This window comes from Silurus meridionalis, chromosome 7, assembly GCF_014805685.1.
Source record: "Silurus meridionalis isolate SWU-2019-XX chromosome 7, ASM1480568v1, whole genome shotgun sequence".
Taxonomy (NCBI): domain Eukaryota; kingdom Metazoa; phylum Chordata; class Actinopteri; order Siluriformes; family Siluridae; genus Silurus; species Silurus meridionalis.
Window position 1 is genome coordinate 753,349 of NC_060890.1, and position 20,584 is coordinate 773,932.

Consider the following 20,584-nt stretch of genomic DNA (forward strand, 5'->3'; position numbering starts at 1 on the left):
AAACTGTTCCAAACGTTACAGCAACTGTCGGGAGTAGCCAACTCCAGGACAACGCCGTATCACCCGCAAGGAAACCCAGCTGAGCGGCTAAACCGCACCATACTCCAGATGTTGAGGACACTGACTGAAAGTGAGAAACTGCGTGGAAGGATCACCTCCCACATGTTATACACGCATATAATTGCACCAGACACGAATCAACTGGCTATTCGCCCTTTTTCCTCCTTTATGGCCGTCATCCACATCTCCCAGTTGACTTACTCTTTGGGTTACCTGAAGACAAGGAGTCATATTCACCTAGAGGCTATGCCGAAAAATGGGCCGAAAGAATGTCAGAAGCCTACCGGATTGCCAGTGAAAACAGCAGGAAGTCCAGTGCAAGAGGAAAGGTTATTTATGACAGGAAAGCAAAAGGAGTGGTTTTACAACCAGGTGATCGGGTTCTGGTTAGGAATCTCAGTGAACGTGGGGGCCCAGGCAAGTTAAGACCGTATTGGGAGAAGACTGTCTACAGTGTTAAACAACAACTGGCCAACAATTCTGTTTACATTGTCTGTCCTGAGACTGGGGACCAGGAAAAAACCCGTACATTGCATCGCAATCTCTTGTTGCTGGTGAACGACTTACCTCTCGACATCACCGCATTCTCATACCAGACCTATCACTGGAAAAAGCAACGCACAGTAAGACAGGGGATCAGACAGCCACACAACGGGCACCAGTGAGGGTCATAGCTCTGATTCAGATGATGATGATGATGATTACAACCAAGGGTATTGGTTGAGAACCCCTTCAGTGAGACAGGAGGCAGGGCCTCCTACTCATCCTGAGAAATCTACCTCGTCTCAGAGGAACCTCTGTGCAGCTCCAGAACCTGTATGTAGCACACCTTTTACTGTACCTGGGTATTCACCAAGCTTTATCCTGGCACTTCCAGAAAGTGAAGCTACCCAAGGCACTGATAAGGTCCTACATGATCTCAGTAGACCTATGGAAGAAAATGAAGGCAACCAGTATGTGGAGCCCAGCACCGAAAGCCGACCCCTAACCCATCTTGTTGAGCAAGGCCACACAGAACTGAGGAGGTCGACACGTGAAAGGAAGCCAAGACAGTTTCTCACCTATGAAACATTAGGTGAACCATCAACGCAGTCACACACTAATCTTAACTCAGTTTCTGCTCACTTATCCCCATACACGCCCATCACCCATCTCCTTCACCCCATACCTGCCCATGTCATTTATTACCCCAATGAGTCTACCAGGTTTACAACCCATCTTGTACACTCAGACACCGTACCCACCATATACCCACCATACACCAGTCACATATATTCCATCTACAACGCTTTGCTATTGAGTAGAATTTCGATTACTAAGGATGTTTATGATTGAAGAACAGTTTATGTTGTTTGGTTAATATGTTTAAAGGAATGCCAGGAGCCATTCTTATTTTGTCGGGGAGCGTGTGATGCCCACGAAAGTGTGCCCACATTGTGTATTAGTTGTTTCTTTTGTAGTTAAATTTTTATTATACACTCTTTTTTTCAAGATTTATTTTTGCATAACATGTAATGTTAAACAGTAACATATACATGCAATTATACCTCTGCGCCTGTAGGGGGGGGCAATGGGACTAGTTTGCCTATGCATCACCGGAAATTTCTCTCATAACTGAGAAAGATTTAATGAAGGCAAGCCACAGTTTCTGTGTCATCCTTTTTGTTCTCCACTTTTCAAGTGGGTAATATGTTTAAAACTTAACCAAAGTTGTTGTTATGACTTTGTGAACATTCAGAGACACTTTTGGTGTTAGTGTAGAGAGTTTTTTCCACAAGGCTGGATAAATGCTAATAAAATAAATGCTAATGCTGTTTAGCAAAGGTAACGCGGCACCGCGCTAGTGTGGGCAAGTAGTACTTTATGTGAGGTTTGTGTAGGCCACGTGCTTATATTTTCACGAGTCAAAATGTGATATCAGGCTCCCTGCATTTTGTTTTATTTAATATGTATAGAGATTTGGTTTTACTTTAAAATGATGTTAAGAGATGTTTAAATATAAAATTATATGTTAGTGTGTTAGTATATAAACATATGTTAATTAAAAGAGTTAAAATACACAGAGTTAATATGCAAAGCTCTACACGTTTAAAGAAGCTGACAATAAAACTGCCATGTTATTTACAAGTTGCTGTGAAGCATGTAGTCCAAGAAACACTGAATGGTGTGTGTAAAAGTGCATTTAAGGTGCAAGTAACCAGCATGTTAATCTGTAAAGTGATGTAGAGATGTGAAAATGGTGTTGTAACAGAATGTGTTTATTTTTGGACACTCCAATATGTCTAAGAGGACAGTGAATATGGACAGTGAAATAAACTGGATAAATGGACAGTGTTTACACTGCAGTGAATAACATGTCAATAAACATAACTGAGAAAGATTTAATGAAGGCAAGCCACAGTTTCTGTGTCATCCTTTTTGTTCTCCACTTTTCAGTTTTTTTTATACAGCTGTCTACGGGCGCCACAACCCGGTACCTGTAACATTTACATGCTCTGTATTGTGGCATAAATAATTTTTTGCTTAGTCTCATGTCTGACAGTGCAACAAAACCCACATGAAATTACATATTTACCATAATAAACATAACAGGCAACATATCAAAACATAACATAGCATAACAATGAGAGTCAATTGGGAAACATTATTGACTGAAAAAGACACAGTGTCATGAAGGAGAGTCAGACAAAACACAAATCAAGCACAGGGAATTTCACAGAGGAATCGAGAAACAGGAAAACTGAATAAAAACATCTGAACAAAACATGAAGCCACCTGAACATAACGACAATGAACCAACAAGAACAGACACAAAAGAGGGAATTTAAATACGGAAACTAACAAGGACCAGGTGAAAACATTAGGGACACTGTTAGGGTCTAGGGCAGGGGTGGGCAACCCGCGGCTCTCGAGCCACATGCGGCTCTTACGTTCATATCGCAATTTGTGTTTGTGTTTTTTTAATGTGCGTGTTCGCTTCACTTGAGTTCAATATGGTATTTTTTAGCTTAAATGATTTTGCCCCTACTGGGAAACTTTGCAGTATTTTCATCTCACGTGCATGCGCATTTGACAAAAATACCGTAATGAACTCAAGCGAAGCGAACACGCACATAAAAACACAAACACAAATTGCGATATGCAAATAGTTTACTTAAATTTTACGTTAACAATTTGTGTCAGGTTTGCTTTTAAAATGAACACAGGACGTTTTTAACAGAGTGGAAGAGTTTATATTTATTTGCTGAATGTAATGACAAGTCATTCTGCCTTATGTCAGGCGTCATTAGCGCATTTCAAAGTTTCAAATCTTCAGCACCACTTCAGCTCACTCCATGCTAACATCGACCAGGAATTTCCAAAAGTTCTAAAAAATGCCTCAGTGAAGTTGTTGAAATCTTGTCTTCTGAAAACGACACACTAAAATGCATGGTATCAGACGTCCAACTTTCCCGCCACACTGTTGAACACAGAATATGGGACATTAACACGGCTACTGAATCACAGTTGCACTCTGACCTGAAATGCCTGAAGTCCCACCAAGTAACATGCATAATAAAAGAAAAACAGTACTGTAAATTATTATATTTTTGATTGTGGACTTGGTTAAACAGAGAGTTTGTGTGTGTGAGACACAATGTTCATTGTTTAAAAAATGACTGTCCTGTGGTCTTAGTATGGTAGGAGTCCATTTCTGTCATTATCATGTTGGTGTGTGACATTTACAATAAATCTGGCTGAGCAGAGAGGTGTGTGTGTGTGTGTGTGTGTGTGTGTGTGTGTGTGCGTGTGTATGATGTGGCTCTTTGCGGTAACACAGTTAAAAAATGTGGCTCTTGGTCTCTTGACTGGTTGGACACCCCTGGTCTAGGGGATAGGAAGTAGGGAATAGAGAGTAGGGGCACAGAATTCTCCCAGATCCTGACACTGGGTGAAAGAAGAACTGATCCAACATGGCCCCCATTCTATACTTCAACACCATGCAGTTCTGCCTGGACTGCCTTGAATGGCATTTCACACATCAGGTCAACATTATTTTAACTGTGTTTTTATTCTCTTTAGGTTTCCATGTCCAGGGTCCATCTGATCCTCTCACTGTCCAGCTGGGAGACTCAGTGATGTTGCCCTGTTTTGTAGAAACTCCTCTACCAATGGAAGATCTGGAAGTGGAGTGGAAAAGAACTGACTCTGGATCTCTAGTGCACTTGTGGCAGAATGGAGAAAGTCGACCAGAGTCTCAGAACCGGCGTTATCATGAAAGAGCTCATTTCTTCTCTGAGGAGGTTGCTCATGGAAACTTCTCTCTACTGCTTACAAATGTGACTCGGGAAGATGCAGGAGTTTATAAGTGTGTCGTTCACACAAACCAGAACTCTGATGAAACTCTGATTAAAATAATGGAGACTGGTGGGTACATTTTTCACTTCTGTAAAAATACATTGTATAAAAATTAATAATTTTTTAATGTCAAAATAAAATTATAAAAATTATCATTTCAGAGCGCTTGATTGTGTCTGGAGGCCACGTTATATCTGCGTATGCAGGTGAAGAAATCACACTGAACTGCTCTGTAGACTCACATATACCATCAGAAAAGATAGAAGAGGTTTCATGGAAGAAACAGGATGAAGATCTCTTACTGCTGCTCTATCAGGAGGGTGAAATTCTGACAGAATCAACACATGGGAGATTTAAGGGCAGAGTAGAATTCTTCAGCGCTGAAGACAGAAACAAAGGAAACTTCTCAATGAGACTGAAGGATGTCAGAACTAAGGACAGAGGACTGTACATCTGTTCAGCATTTTCTGGGGATTTATCAGATAACACAACAGTGGAGGTGCAGCAGCTCGGTAAGTTGTTTTTATGGACAGTAAACAGGTAAAGATGTTGTAGAGCATTCACTACTCTTATATATTACAGTCTTGTAGTGGTTTAATAACTCTGGTGTTTGTCCCATGCAGGTTTTTCCTCTATGCATATTGGGATAATTGTGTTGTGTTTACTTGTGTTTGTATTTGGATCAGTTATCATATTATACTTCTCTTACACATCTTTAAAAAAGAAAGGTGAGTCTGGGCTTCTTTCTATCACTTCAAAAACATTTTAGGATTCATTTTAACTTATTAAAGTCAATTTCATAAAAATCTTTTCCTTGTACATAATTTCCTTGTAGATGGACATCTAGCTGTACAGTGTGCACTTGTCCTTTGTCTGAATATCACTTTGTCCATTGGCTTCATTCTTTGGGGTGTTACTGAGGGTATTATTTTTTACAGTTTCACTCTTTATACTGTAATTCTCATATTATTCATTGAATTATGAAAATGTCTGCCACAATCATCAGTAGGTGAAACGCTCATAACTGGGTGGAACTCCTATTCGCTCAAGGTACTGTGGACATTAGCCACATAGCAGGGTTTGTTGACCTGCTTGTGAAGGTTTCAGAGCAAGAGGAGCAAAATAATGTTTGGGAAAGATGTTGTAGCAACAGTGTTTTCCCCTTTATCCGGTTCTACATGGTAGAGTTCTGCCCTAAGGCCAAAATAGTAATCCCAGCTGCCAGGCTCACTGATGTGGTAGACGTGGCTGCCAACTGTAAAAAAACATGATAAGCGTGACCTCAGCTGCTGAGCTCACAGGAGCAGATGTCGTAACCCACAACAAGCAAACCTGGCAAACAGACACCAAGCTCAGCTCTGAGGCTGATTTAGCTGCAGCTAATGACAAGCTTTACTGTAAGTTCAACCTGCCAACCTCAGCACCCAGCAGGCAAACCCCAGCCAGGAATGGCATGATGACCTCCAATGAGCTGCTCACACTGGGTCTGATAGAGTCATCTCATTTCATGACTTGCTCACACCAGGGGGTAACAACACAACCTCCTTCCAGGACCTGCTCATGCCAGGGGGCAACAGTGCATCCTCTAACCATGACCTGCTCACACACTGTGTGATTTCCTTCTGCAACATGTTCACACCAGGGATGGCAGTTCATCCTCCTACAACATTTTCCAGCACCCTGCCCCCCCGGCAAGCCCTTTCCAGCAACAACGCTTGCCTCCAGACACAAAGACAATGCTCGCTTCCAGATCCAGGTTGTAGTGTAGACATTTGCCCAAATAAATATAGCCACTCGAGGAGCAGTGCATTGGGAGAGATTCCCCCTTGCTTATCTTGTTTTGTTTACTCGTTTCTTATTGTTTAGTTTATTTTTGGTGGTCGATTGTAATACGCTGTTCTGTTCTGCTTGTCTTTTTAATAAATAAATATTATGTGTATTTGCATCTTCTGCCACTGTGCATTTTATACACACATGACACTCTATTTGTCAATTTCTCTCATCTCTATGAGTATTATAAAACTGAACACACTGTTGTGCTGCTAAAGTGGTGACACTAAAAGATAAATGTATAACAGAACTGCATTAATAATAATTGACAGTAATTGTAATTATAGATCGGTTCTGATGCGTCTTTTTAAACTCAGTGGGCTTTTGGTTAATTTCTTTCAACAGTTTCTTTATTGACTTTAAAATATCAATTAATAAATGATCTCATCTTTCTTCCAGGGCTTTTTTCAGAAGCAGCAACTTGTTCAGCACTTAATTCTGTTAGGATCTGTTTTTTATTTTGGATTGCTTTCGGTCTGGAATCATTTAAAGGTAGGTTCCAAGTAATATTTGTTTTAGATAGATAGATAGATAGATAGATAGATAGATAGATAGATAGATAGATAGATAGATAGATAGATAGATAGATAGATAGATAGATAGATAGATAGATAGATAGATAGATAACAGCACCCATATTATCTCTGAATAATGAACAATGTATTTACAGATATATAAATGTACACTAGGATATAAACTAAGGATCCATAGTTAATGTTTTTTCTTTTTTTCATCTGAAAATATAAAGTGCTGTGTTTCATGCTTTTCAACTGTTCAGAAAATCTCTAATAAATATATAATAATGTCTTTTGTAAGGATGTTGATTATACATTAATAATTTTATTAAAACTCAATTCACAATTTACACAGTTTCTAAACAATGAACATTGTCTTAAAGCAGCTTTACAAAAATATACATTATTCAGTATTTATACACAAATAAACATTTTAGAGTCATCAATTATTCCCTATAAAAACTCCCTGAGATGGAACCATCCTCATCTACACCAAGTAGCTGCAATTGAAGAGACTCCATTTAGAGGTGGGACATCAGGATGAATCAGGCAGGAAAGAGAGAGAGAGAGAGAGAGAGAGAGAGAGAGAGAGAGAGAGAGAGATACAGTGGAATATAAACTGCATTCAGGACGTTTTCAGACTCACTTTTTTAAATGTTCATTTGTTGCAGTCCACCTGTGGAAATGTTAATTGATTGGACATGATTTGAAAAGACACACATCTCTCTATAGAAGACCTCACAGCTAACAATGCAGATCAGAGCAAAAACCAAGCCATGATGTCAAAGGAACTGCTGCAGATCTCCGAGACAGGATTGTGTGAAAGGGCAGATTTGGGGAAAAGATTATACTGCATTGAAGATTCCCAAGAGCACAGTGGCCTCCATAATCCTCAAATGGAAGAAGTAGCACAACCAGGATTTTTCCAAGAGCTGGTCACCTGACCAAACTGAGCAATTGAGGGAGAAGGACCTTAGTAGGAGAAGTGACCAAAAATCTGATGATCACTCTAATAGTGACTGAGCTCTGGAGATCCTGTGTGGAGATGATACAAAGTTCTAGAAGGACAAGCATTACAGAGTGGCTAGATGGAAGCCTCTCCTCAGTGCAAAACTCATAGAAGCCCTCTTGGAGCCAACAGACACCCAAAGGACTCAAGATTCTCTAGTCTGATAAATCCAAGATTGAACTGCCTTTAATTGTAAACGTTATGCCTGGAGGCAACGAAGCACTGCTCATCACCTGCCCAAAACCATCAAAAAAAATAAAGAATGATGGTGGTAGCATCATGCTGTGTTTTTCTGCAGCAGGAACTTGGCAAGTGGTCAGAGTTGAGGTAAAGCTGACTGGAGTAAATTACAGAGATCTTTGATAAAAGCCTGTTCCACAGCACTCAGGACCTCAGACTGGGCCAAATGTTCACCTTCCTACATGACAACATCCCTAAACACAGCCAAGAGAACACAGGAGTGGTTTAGAGACGACTCTGTAAATGTTCTTGAGTGGCCCAGCCAGAGCCCTGACCTGAACCATATTGAACATCTCTGTAGAGACCTGACGTACCTGCTGTCCACTGACGCTTTCCATCCAACCTGCCCCAGCTTGAGATCCAATCCAGATGTGTAAAGGTGATGCATGAAATCCAAAAAGACTCGAAGGCTGTAATTGTTGCCAAAGAAGCTTCAACTAAGTACTGAGTAAATACTTATGATCCAAATACTAATGAACATTTCATATTTCAGTTTTTCTTTTATTAAAAAAGTTTTACAGACATTTGTAGAGTTCAGTTTTCACTTTTGTCACTATGGGGTATTTTTAATTTGAATGATTGTAGAATCAGACTGTAACAGAACAACATTGTAAAAGTGAAGGGGGTCTGAATTCTTTCTGAATGCACTGTAAGACGCTGCGTCACACCAAGTGTGTGTGTGTGAGTGAACATCTGAACATCCCTGTTTACCAAAGCACTCTATAACCACAATCACAACAGATCTGCTCCTTTACCTACAAAACACCTACTGACAAAAAGCTTCACAGAATAAATGTTTTTATCCTACACCTGAACTCTGAGTCTGTGTCTGAGACCTGAATACTAATCAGAAGGCTTTGTAGAGAAAGTTCTGCTCTCTGCTGTAGTCTTCACTATTTGAGGTAACAACAAATAGACTGATTAGACTTTAATGGCTGTAGGTGTGACAGATCATCATAGAGCAGAAGTTTGATCAGGTAATGTGACTTGTGATCATTCAGTGTTTTAGACTTTAGTGATAGTATTTAATAATAATTTATTGAAAGTCAGTGTGTAGTGGATAAGACGGGGTGATGTGGTTATTTTCTGGTTCTGGTAATGACTTTTACTGCTGCATTCTGAACTAATTGGAGATCATTAATGCACTTATTAAACACTGATCTAAACACTACACACTTTGTCTTCATTGTATTGCAGATTATGTCCACCAGTTAATTAAATATTTGGCAGTTCCACTACAATATATTGTGATCATTGCTGTTGTTTATATACGTGAGTATACATCAATCCATTACACCATTAACTGTACTGTTATTTAGTACTTGTATGAAGTGAAAAACACAGAGTTCTACAGAAATGTAAAGCTTCTGATGGTTTTACATTCTCTAAAATACATTAAAAACTGAAAGAAAACAGCAATTACATTGTTTGTCCAAAGCACAGAAAGAATACAAAGAGTTTTTCCTCATTCCATTATTTCAAATATATATAATGTAATATTTTATTTTAAAATGTGTAAAATATTCTAACATTGTTCTGTCTTCTCCAGCTGTTATTGTGGATGTCTGGCATAAAGTAAACACTGGACGGAAAGCGTGGATGCTGATATCTTTTCTACCAGGACCAGTTACAACTATTCTTTTTCTCACTGTCTTTTTCTGTAAGAGTCTAATTTTCAATTGAACTTTCTACAGTTACAGAAACTCCTCATGGGTACTGGGGTTCAGAACAGTATCTTTCCTCAAACAAATTTCACAAAATTTTACATATAAACTGTGTGTTTGGCAGGAAAACAGGAAATTATATACACTTACTTTTTACTTAAACTGAGTGAAAAGTGTGGAAATTCTTTTATGTTTTTTTGAGACACGTCCATGTTCCTTTTGTTTCTATGTGACAAACTCAGTAAAAGACAAAACACACAAAATTGGACAGTAAATGAGTGGAAGAAAGTGGATTTGAGTCCAAATGTGTCTCTACCAGAAGAACGTGTGTGAGATGAAGAACAGGAGAGAAGATGTGATCAGACTCCCTCACCCTCACACTCACACATGGAGGTGGAAGTTTAATGGATTGGGGTTGTTTTGGAGCAGGGAAGATTCCGGAAAGTGAAAGGAATCCTGAACCAACACGTCTCCCATGTTCCCATGTTCTTATACTTCACTGTACAAGATGATGAGCCGAAGCGCACGTCTGAATTCTGTAAGTGTTATTTAGAGAGTAAACAGAAGTCTGGAGTGATATCTATCATGACCTGCCCAGTCACTGCACCTCAATCCTACTGAACTGCTCTGAGATCAACTGCATCACAAGAAAGACAGAAACCTCCAACTAGTGAAGAAGAAACGTGACAAGTTTTACAAAACCTCACAGCAAAGTATTTCAGCTGAATGTTTGGAGAAACTAACTGTCCGGATGCTGAGAGTGTGTGAAGATGTTCTTCATGCTGAGGGAGGAGTTTTTTTTAAAGAAAATATATCTGGACATTTATATATTTGTTTGGCCAAAATAAATCTATTAATTCAGTAGTTTTATAATCTATAGAGATTAGAAGTTCATCAGTAATGAGGAGTATTAATACGTTTTAGAGAACTGGGGTATTCTTGTGTTTAGTTTCTACTGGTGCAGACTCACTACTACTGAGTTTAATTCACTTATTCTGCTTTAGGGTTTCGCTGCAGAAACAAAAAAGCATCGAGACGTAAGTACAGATTTCTTGTTGTTTATGAACACGTCTCACTCAGTATATATCAGTTACATCAGACCATAAAATACCTTCATTTTATTTATAAAGTAAAAGTTCATGTTTTCTCTAATTGTCATGTGAATGTCAGAATCAGAGTAACATGAATCTATTAATTAATTGATTATTGAGTAACAGCTATATCTTGTTCTGGGTAGCAGCATAAATTAGGCATTAATATAAAATGCAGTCAAAATATTATTAAACTAGAATTAAAATTTCCTGAAGAAAATGGGTGGTGTTTTATGGTGCAAAATTCATCAGCAGAAGTGTTTACTTCAGTCAGGAATCACCCACTCTTGTGTTTTGACATGTCACATGTCTATATTGATGTTTAGTGATGCTGAGAGTTTTGATGGGTCACACCTCAGTTTGTATTTTGGCCTTCACACACTTTAGGCTGTGTTTGTTTCTAAATGACGGAATGTTTGAGATTCCTATTATTTTCTATGGAGCAGGATCATTGCTCATTACCCACAATTCCATCAGAGAATTTTTGGTGTATGGATGCAGCCTCCTGCTCACTCTAGACAAGCGTGAATGTTATATAGTAATTTTAATGGACTGATTAACATTAAATTAAATAGGACTGAACGCACAGCAGCACCTCTGATCTAAAAATAGGATTGTTGAATATTAGATCTCTCACGCCAAAAGCGCTTACTATAAACGAAATTATTACCGACCAGGAGTTTAATATAATGTGTTTGACAGAAACGTGGATTAAATCGAATGAATATGTAGCATTAAATGAGGCGAGTCCTCCTGGGTATAGTTACATACACCAACCCCGTCTAAATGGCAGAGGAGGCGGAGTAGCAGCTATTTATAATAATAATCTAAACGTCACACAAAAGACTAAACACAAATGTAAAACATTTGAAGTTCTCTACACCAACATAAAATATTCAGTGTCTGAAAGCAGGTCAAGTCAGTTAATTCCACTAATTATTATTTATAGACCCCCAGGGCCCTACTCTGATTTTCTGATAGAATTTGCAGATTTCATTACAAATGTAGCTACTTCTTTAGACAAAGCATTAATTGTTGGAGACTTTAATATTCATTTTGATAATCAGGAAGACTCCTTAAGAGCAGCAGTTGTGTCCATTCTAGATTCAGTCGGAATTAATCAGAATGTTATAGGACCCACTCATAGTGGTGGACACACTCTCGACTTGTTGTTAACATTTGGATTAAAAATAAAAAACTTAGTCATAATTCCACAGTCTGAAGCTATTTCAGACCATTATCTAATCTCGTTTAAAATTTGCCTTAGTCATCGCATTTCTACCTCACCACGTTACCGTGTTAAGCGTACTTTCACGTCAGCTACAGCAGCGCGTTTTATTAATAATCTTCCCGATATTACGATATTAGATAGATCTCCATCAGACCCCGCAGAGCTCGACTGGGCCACTGAACATCTAGAAACAACGTTACGTTACACTCTAGATGATGTAGCTCCCCTTAAGACCAAAATGATCAGGGAGAAAAAATTAGCACAGTGGTATAATGATTATACGCGCACCTTAAAACAGAACACTCGAAAATTAGAACGTAAATGGCGTCAAACAAAATTAACAGTATTTCAAATAGCATGGAAGGAGAGCCTCCTAAATTATAGAAAATCTCTTAGTGCTGCCAGATCAGCATATTTCTCCACCCTCATAGAAAATAACAAGCATAATCCTAGATTTTTATTCAGCACGGTAGCAAAATTAACAGGGAATAAAAGCACTGCGCTAACATGCACACCATCAATAGGTAGTAATGATTTCATGAACTTTTTTAATAATAAAATTGAAAACATCAGGCAAGAAATCCAGGCGGTTAATATAAATCCAAATTATTTTACAAGTAACCCTGTAGACAGCAGTGTCATTATAGCAGACAATCAATTACAAAGCTTCACTACTATTCATGAGAGTGACTTAATTTCATTAATCTCCTCATCAAAATCATCAACCTGTATTCTCGATCCCTTGCCTACTAGTTTCTTTAAACAGATAGCTCCAGAGGTAATCAAACCTGTTTTAAAAATAATTAACTCTTCCATTAGCACTGGTTATGTACCGAAATCCTTCAAACTGGCAGTTATCCACCCCCTTATTAAGAAACCTGACCTTGACCCATGTCAGTTGTCCAACTACAGACCGATATCAAATCTCCCCTTTATATCCAAAATTTTAGAAAAGGTTGTAGCACAGCAGTTATGCTCACATCTGCTTATGAATAACATTTTGAAATGTATCAGTCAGGATTTCGCCTCATCATAGCACAGAGACGGCGCTAGTTAAGGTGGTAAATGACCTGTTATTGGCCTCTGATCAGGGTTTTGTCTCCTTACTTGTTTTGCTCGACCTTAGTGCAGCTTTTGACACCATTGATCACACTATACTGCTTGCTAGACTTGAGAATGTTGTAGGAATAAAGGGAACAGCTCTCTCTTGGCTCAGGTCTTATTTGACTGATCGCTATCAGTTTGTGGATGTAAATGGTGAGTTCTCCACGCTCTATGAGGTAAAGTTTGGTGTTCCTCAAGGATCTGTCTTAGGCCCACTGCTTTTCTCTTTATATATGCTGCCTCTTGGTGAAATTATTCATAAACATGGGATTCGCTTCCATTGCTATGCTGATGACACACAGCTGTATATTTCAGCAAAGCCAGATGAGAGAGATCAGCTTAACAATGTTGAGAAGTGTGTAAAGGACATTAGACAGTGGATGCTTAATAACTTTCTTCTGCTCAACTCAGATAAGACGGAAGTACTTTTACTAGGACCACATGCAGCTAGAAGTAAACTTTCCGATTACGTAGCATCTCTGGATGGTGTTTCTGTTTCAGCATGTACGGCTGTCAAAGACCTTGGTGTGATTATTGACCCGAGTCTTTCCTTTGAGTCTCACGTGAATAATATCACCAGAATCGCCTTCTTTCACCTTAGAAATATTGCTAAGATTAGAAATATGATGTCGTTACAGGATGCAGAAAAACTGGTTCATGCTTTTGTTACTTCTAGATTAGACTACTGTAACGCTTTACTGTCTGGGTGTGCAGTAAGTGCATCAATAAGCTTCAGTTAGTCCAGAATGCAGCAGCAAGGGTCCTCACTAGATCTAGGAAATATGACCACATCACCCCTGTTTTAATCAGTCTACACTGGCTCCCAATCAAATCTCGCATTGACTATAAAATATTACTACTGACGTATAAAGCACTCAATGGTCTCGCACCGCAGTATCTGAGTGAACTTCTGTACCAGTATGATCCTCCACGCCTACTTAGATCAAAAGGTGCTGGCTATCTGTTGGTTCCTCAAATAATGAAGACTACAGCAGGGGGCAGATCTTTCTCTTATAAAGCCCCACAGTTATGGAACAGCCTTCCAATCAGTGTTCGGGACTCAGACACAGTCTCAGTGTTCAAGTCGAGGTTGAAAACGTATTTATTTAGTCAAGCCTTTTATCAGTAGATTTCTCTTAGGTAAAGGCACAGATCTGGAGGGAACATGGATATAGAGTGTTTGGTGAACTGGTATATTTGTATGCTGTCGTCCCTCACATTCACACGCTCACTCAGGTTTGTTGACGGTGGTGTGGTGGGTCGTCTCTTATCCCAGAGATCCCTCATGTCTGTGTTACCTTCTGGTTCTCCCTTTTAGTTATGCTGCCATAGCGAGTCTTGCTGGAGTCCAAACTGCACAGTGACATTAACTTTCGTACACCAATAGTTACACTTAATAATCCATATCCTTCTCTTCCGTCACCTCTCTCTCTCTCTCTCTCTCTCTCTCTCTCTCTCTTTCGGTCGAGTTAAACATGCTCCTGAGGCTCCAGTGACCAGTGTTCCTGCCCCTCTCCCTCCTTGGATCTTCACACTTCTGTGCAGCTCGGGACGGTCTCTTAATTCCGGAGTAGAACGGGTGCTTTGAGGACGGATTGGACTGTAGTTGGTGTCGGCGGTCTGCTGCACTGACTCGGGAGTGCAGTTTGCTTCTGATCATCATCACTGTACCCCACAACATTGTATATCTGCTTCAAATGGACATTTGGTGCAACCCAGATGAGGATGGGTTCCCTCTTGAGTCTGGTTCCTCTCAAGGTTTCTTCCTTATGCCATCTCGGGGAGTTTTTCCTTGCCACAGTTGCTCATCAGGGACAAACATACTTACAAAGAACATATTTATGTTTAATCACCAAATTATCTGTGTAAAGCTGCTTTGAGACAATGTTCATTGTTAAAAGCGCTATACAAATAAAAATGAATTGAATTGAATTGAATTGAATGTTTTTCCCAGTTTTATGCTGCATTCCTGAGCGCAGGGTTTACCAGCTGCATGTGGATGTTATACGTCATGTCAGACGCTAGAGGACAATTCTATTCTGCTCTGACACCCGTATTCTCATCCCCATTCATTATCATTGTACAATTTACATGAACAGGCTGCACATTTTGATGGATGTTTTGTGATACTGGCAGAAAGACTGGAAAACGTATTATTTTAAGAAGAAAATTATATAACTATAATAAAAAAATGCTGAGTGACATAATAAAAGAGAATTTATTCACAATAGAACATGTGAGCATGTGTCAAAAATGAATCATTTAAAGGAAAAAAAACTTTCCCTGATTTTTAATTTAATGGTTGCAACATGTCTTGAAAAAGTTGTTACTGGGCAACGTGAAACATTTGTTTACTATTGTGAATAAAATATGAGTTAATGAGATTTTTAAATGATTAAGTTTTTATTTTACACAGTGGCTCAGCATGTTTGAATTGGGGTTAAAGGTTTTGATGTAATAAATAATGTATAGTAGGTTCTGTTACAGAGTGTACAGCATATTTAATAACTTCAGTAAAAACACTGATACTGTGTGATGTTAATGTGTAATAATTCTTTTTGCAGGTGTTTATATATTATTTTTAATCCTGAAGGGTTTGGAGTTTCTATTCCTACCATTTTTTACCATCACTGTTTATAATGCAGTGAAAGTGGAAGGTAAGAACCAGTCCTGTTTAATTTTTCATACTGAAGATGATTTTTGACTGAATGATTCTCTTACAGTCTCATTTACAAAAGAAGTTCAAATTGTTTTATATCAACACTGAACAGATTTAATCAGGAAGCCAGAAGTGAAAAAGTTCTAAATCACCCTGTACAAAAACATGATCTTATGTTGCAGTTTTGTGGTGAAATATTTGTACTTTATAATCCATGTTATAACAGTGTCATGATCACTCTTAATAATGTTTGTGTTTTTCTCATATCATAGAACGAGCTGCACTGATCTGTGTGACTGTGTTCCTCATCATCTTAAGTGTGATGAATTTTTCATTGTCTGCAACTCTAAATCAGAGCTCAGGTATTTATTACTTCTTAATTATTTATTAGAATTTATCCTGATCTTTTTGCTGAGGTTTAAAAGGAATACAATCTGCAGTATTTTGATTATAAATGATTGTGGAAAGCTTGTTAGAAAAGGGAAGGAATGGGAGGCAGATGATTGATTCACAACACCACTGGCTTTATTCAGGAAGTTGATAGTTTGCAAGCAGGCAAGGAGGAGATTGTGATCAATGGTGTCAAAAGCTGCAGTAACAGTCAAGTTCTGTGGGATCGGTCAGTGATCCAATCAATGTTGATAACTCCAGGAGATCATTAACCTCTAAATGAACTGAAATAAATGGACATTCGGTGTATCCCAGATGAGGATGGGTTTCCTTTTGAGTCTGGTTCCTCTCAAGGTTCCTTCCTCATGCCATCACAGGGAGTTTTTACTTCACCACAGTCACCACTGGTTCACTCATTAGGGACAAATGTACAATGGTAAGGAACAAATTTATAGACACTAAACACTTTTTAATTAACTTAATTATTTTTAATTTAATTATCTTTATAAAGCTGCTTTGAAACGTGTCCATTGTTAAAAGTGCTGTACAAATAAAAATGAATAGAATCACTGATAAAACTGAACTGAATGTACGTATGCTGTTACTGAGGCAGATTTTAAAGAAGATGCGTTAATTATCTGAAATAACTTCAGACTGTGGATTGTCAGGAATCCACCTGCCACGCCTCCTTCAGAGGCTGCCTTTGCCTCTGCGCGCTCCCAAGTGTGCAGCGCAAATCATGCACAGCTGAAGCACATTATCCACTCATTCCCTGCCTCCATATAAACCGCTCACTCACCCACACTCCCTGTTGGTTATTGCACGTTCATGTGTGTTCCTGTGCGTTTGTGGTGTTATGGTTTCGTGTATGCTTATCCCCGCTACGTACCGTTCGACTCGGACTCTCTCCCTATCTCTCTCCCTTCGCTTCGTTATCCGGATTATCCCTGCGAGCGCAGGTATTTGTTTTGGCTCTGCCTCTGTTATGAATAAAGTTTTGTTTGCTGTTACTCCGGCTTCCGCCTCCGTTTCCCGCCTGACAGAATAACCGACCCCCGAAGAGGAATATACGGACACAAAAAAACCCAAAAAAAAACAAAAAAAAAAAAAGGGGACAAAAGAAAGAAATGATCGGATTACCGCCGTGGACACAGCGCGAACCGAACTTCGGAGGTCGGGTTCGCTCGGCCGCGATTTCACGGCAGCCAAGCTCCGCCCCCGAGAAAACCCGGAAGACCGCAGCCTTTGCTCGATCACGCTCGGCAGCGCCACACCCCCTTGATGACGTCATAGGACTCCCGGCTCGCTTCTCCGGCAACAGAACTAAGTGGAGCGTGTTTTTACGGAGCGTAGAAAGTTATATGGAGGCGTATCCATCCAGCTTCCTTACGGAGAGAGCGAAGATCGCGTTCCACATCTCTCTACTGACTGGGGAAGCACTCTCTCTTGCCGGTGAGTTGTGGGAGGCGACTGGAGGTGAGTTCCGCTCATGCGCCCGGTTCCTGCAGCTGCTCACCAAGGAACTCGGGATGACCACGGCTGATCTCCAGCTCCTCTCCCCTGCCCCCGAGAGCGCCGTTCCACGCCAGAGCTTCCAGGAGATCTCCGCCCTACTTCAGGCCCTCCAAGAGAGGTCCGCTCCGCCTCAGGTTCTCCGTGAGAGCTCCGTCCCGTCCCAGGACCTCCGTGTGAGCTCCTCTCTGTCCCTGAGCGAACCCGCGAGCTCCTCTCTGTCCCTGAGCGAACCCGCGAGCTCCTTTCTGTCCCTGAGCGAACCCGCGAGCTCCTCTCTGTCCCCGAGAGCTCGGTCCCGCTCCAGAGAGTCCCCAAGAGCTCGGTCCCGCTCCAGAGAGTCCCCGAGAGCTCGGTCCCGCTCCAGAGTGTCCAGGATAGCCCCTCTCCGCTCCGAGGCCTCCCAGCGGCTCCCTCTCCGCTCCTAGGCCTCCAGGCGGCACCCTCTCCGCTCCTAGGCTTCCAGGAGAGCTCCTCTTCGCTCCAGGTCCCTGATGAGAGCTCGGCTTCGATCCAGGTCCCTGATGAGAGCTCGTTTCCGTCCCAGGACTCCCAGGAAGGCTCGGCTCTGTTCCAGGGTCTCAAGAAGAGCCCGGTTCCATGCCAATGCATCCCCGAGCACACCTCTTCATCCAAGGGGACCCCGGAGCACACAGCTCACCTCCGAGACTGCAAAAGGGAAGTCGTCCCATTGCCCCCGGGCTCCACCGAAGGCGACGGTTCTCCCCACAGTCTCCCTGAAGGCGACTCCACCTCTCAGAGCTCCGACTCACCCAAGGGATCCCCAGAACTCTTAACCCAGCTCCGAGACTGCGAAAGGGACGTCGAACCTCTGCCCCTGGCTCCATCCAAAGGCGACGGCTCGCCCCACAGTCTCCCAGGAAGTGACGGCTCGCCCCACGAGCACTCTGAAGGCAAAGCTATGTCACAGACCTCCTCTCTTCCCAAGGGGTCCCCAGAGCACTCACCTCAGCTCCGAGGCTGCGAAAGGGATGTCGAACCGCTGCCCCGGGCTTCATCCGCAGGCGACGGCTCGCCCCACAGTCTCCCAAAAGGTGACGGCTCGCCCCACGAGCACGCAGGAGACCAAGTCATGTCACAGAGCTCCTCCCACAGCGACGTTTCGCTCATGAGCTCCTCCCTCGGTGACGGCTCACCTCGGGACCCCTCTCACGATGACACCCTGCCTCCAAGCTCCCGGGGTGTGGACAGGTCGCTCCTGGGCTCCCTGGAGGGTGACATTGCACCGAAGAACCCTGCCGAGGTCATCGCTCGGTCTCTGTGCTCAGTCGGGGGCATCGCTCTGTCTCCGGTCTCCATCCGGAGGGTCCTTCAGCCGGTAAGCCCCGTTGAGTGCTCTGCCCTGCCTTCGGTAGTCACCAGGGTTGTCTCTCCACTCCAGGTCCCCGTGGGTGATGAGGCTCCTTTCCAGACCTTCCTGGGTGAGGTCGATCCGTTGCAGGCCTCCGGGGAGGACTCCGCCCAGCCTCAGGTCATCGCCAGGACCGCCTCTCAGCTCCAGACCACTGCAGTGGAGGTCGCTCAGCTGCCAATCTCCGCTGAGGGCGTGGATCCGTTCTCGGTCTACGCCTTAGGCGTCGCTCCGCTTCCAGTCTCCATGGAGGGCGTCTCTCGGCCTCTGCTCTCTGCTGTGGAAGGCACTCGGCCTCTGGACTCCCTGAGGGGCGCTGCTGGGTTCCGATCGTTCCCTGGAAGCAGCGCTACACCTCCGGCCTCCGCTCTCTGCTGTGGAAGGCACTCGGCCTCTGGACTCCACGAGGGGCGCTGCTGGGTTCCGATCGTTCGCTGGAAGCAGCGCTACACCTCCGGCCGCCGCCGACGTCGTCGCCCAGTCGCCGCTGAGGGCGTCGCCCCGAGCCAGGTCTCCGCCAAGGGCAGCACTCCGCCTTTGGTCTCCGTTGAGGGCGTCGCTCCGCTCCCGGTCTTCGTGGGGGTCATCGCTCTGCCTCCGTTCTCCGCTGAGGGCATCGCTCTGCTCCAGGACCCCACCGTAGGCATCACCCCTTTCCGGGTCTCCGCGCTCCAGGTCTCCGCTGAGGACCTCAAGCCGCCTCCTGTCTCCGCCGAGGGCGTCGCTCCACTCCCGGTCTCCAGGGCGGTCGTCTCTCCGCCTCCTGTCTCCGCCGAGGGCGTCGCTCCGCTCCAGGTCTCCAGGGGGGTCGTCTCTCCGCCTCCTGTCTCCGCCGAGGGCGTCATTCCGCTCCGGGTCTCCATAGGGGTCGTCACTCCGCCTCCGGTCTGCGCCGAGGACTTCCCCCCATTCCTGGCCTCCGCGTGGGGTTGTGTTCCGTTCCGGGGCCCCGCTGGGGTCGTTGTCCCGTTCCGGCTCTGTGGCGGTTCCGGCCGGGTCCCCTTCGACCCTGGAAGACTGGAGGGGCCCTCCTCCGAGTGCCCGGGCCCACCGGGCAGTTGGCGGTTTGGGGGTGTCCGGTGCCGCCCCTTTTGGGGGGGGGGGGTTGTCAGGAATCCACCTGCCACGCCTCCTTCAGAGGCTGCCTTTGCCTCTGCGCGCTCCCAAGTGTGCAGCGCAAATCACGCACAGCTGAAGCACATCACTCACCCACACTCCCTGTCAGTTATTGCACGTTCATGTGTGTTCCTGTGCGTTTGTGGTGTTATGGTTTCGTGTATGCTTATCCCCGCTACGTACCGTTCGACTCGGACTCTCTCCCTATCTCTCTCCCTTCGCTTCGTTATCCGGATTATCCCTGCGAGCGCAGGTATTTGTTTTGGCTCTGCCTCTGTTATGAATAAAGTTTTGTTTGCTGTTACTCCGGCTTCCGCCTCCGTTTCCCGCCTGACATGGATTTATGACTATTTTTATATTTAATCCAAATGTTAGTATTAAATCGAGTGTGGCAACACGATGAGTGAGTCCTATAACATTCTGATTTATTCCCACTGAATCTAGAATGGACAC

General features: G+C 42.8%; 1 protein-coding gene and 1 long non-coding RNA gene across 2 annotated transcripts in view; both read left to right on the top strand.

Moving 5' to 3' along the window:
• Positions 1-14,812: 14,812 nt before the first annotated feature.
• The window catches only part of LOC124389266, a 46,612-nt gene continuing 40,840 nt past the window's right edge, over positions 14,813-20,584 (top strand). Inside the window, exons 1-3 of the mRNA XM_046854618.1 lie at positions 14,813-14,840; positions 15,647-15,739; positions 16,014-16,103. Of these exons, the coding sequence (XP_046710574.1) occupies positions 16,064-16,103 (40 nt within the window). The 5' untranslated portion in view covers positions 14,813-14,840; positions 15,647-15,739; positions 16,014-16,063. The remainder of the gene's footprint in view (positions 14,841-15,646; positions 15,740-16,013; positions 16,104-20,584) is intronic.
• Positions 16,901-20,405, top strand: LOC124389279. The gene is made up of 3 exons (XR_006926553.1): positions 16,901-16,941; positions 17,305-17,309; positions 20,241-20,405. It is a non-coding gene; the product is annotated as an uncharacterized LOC124389279 (long non-coding RNA).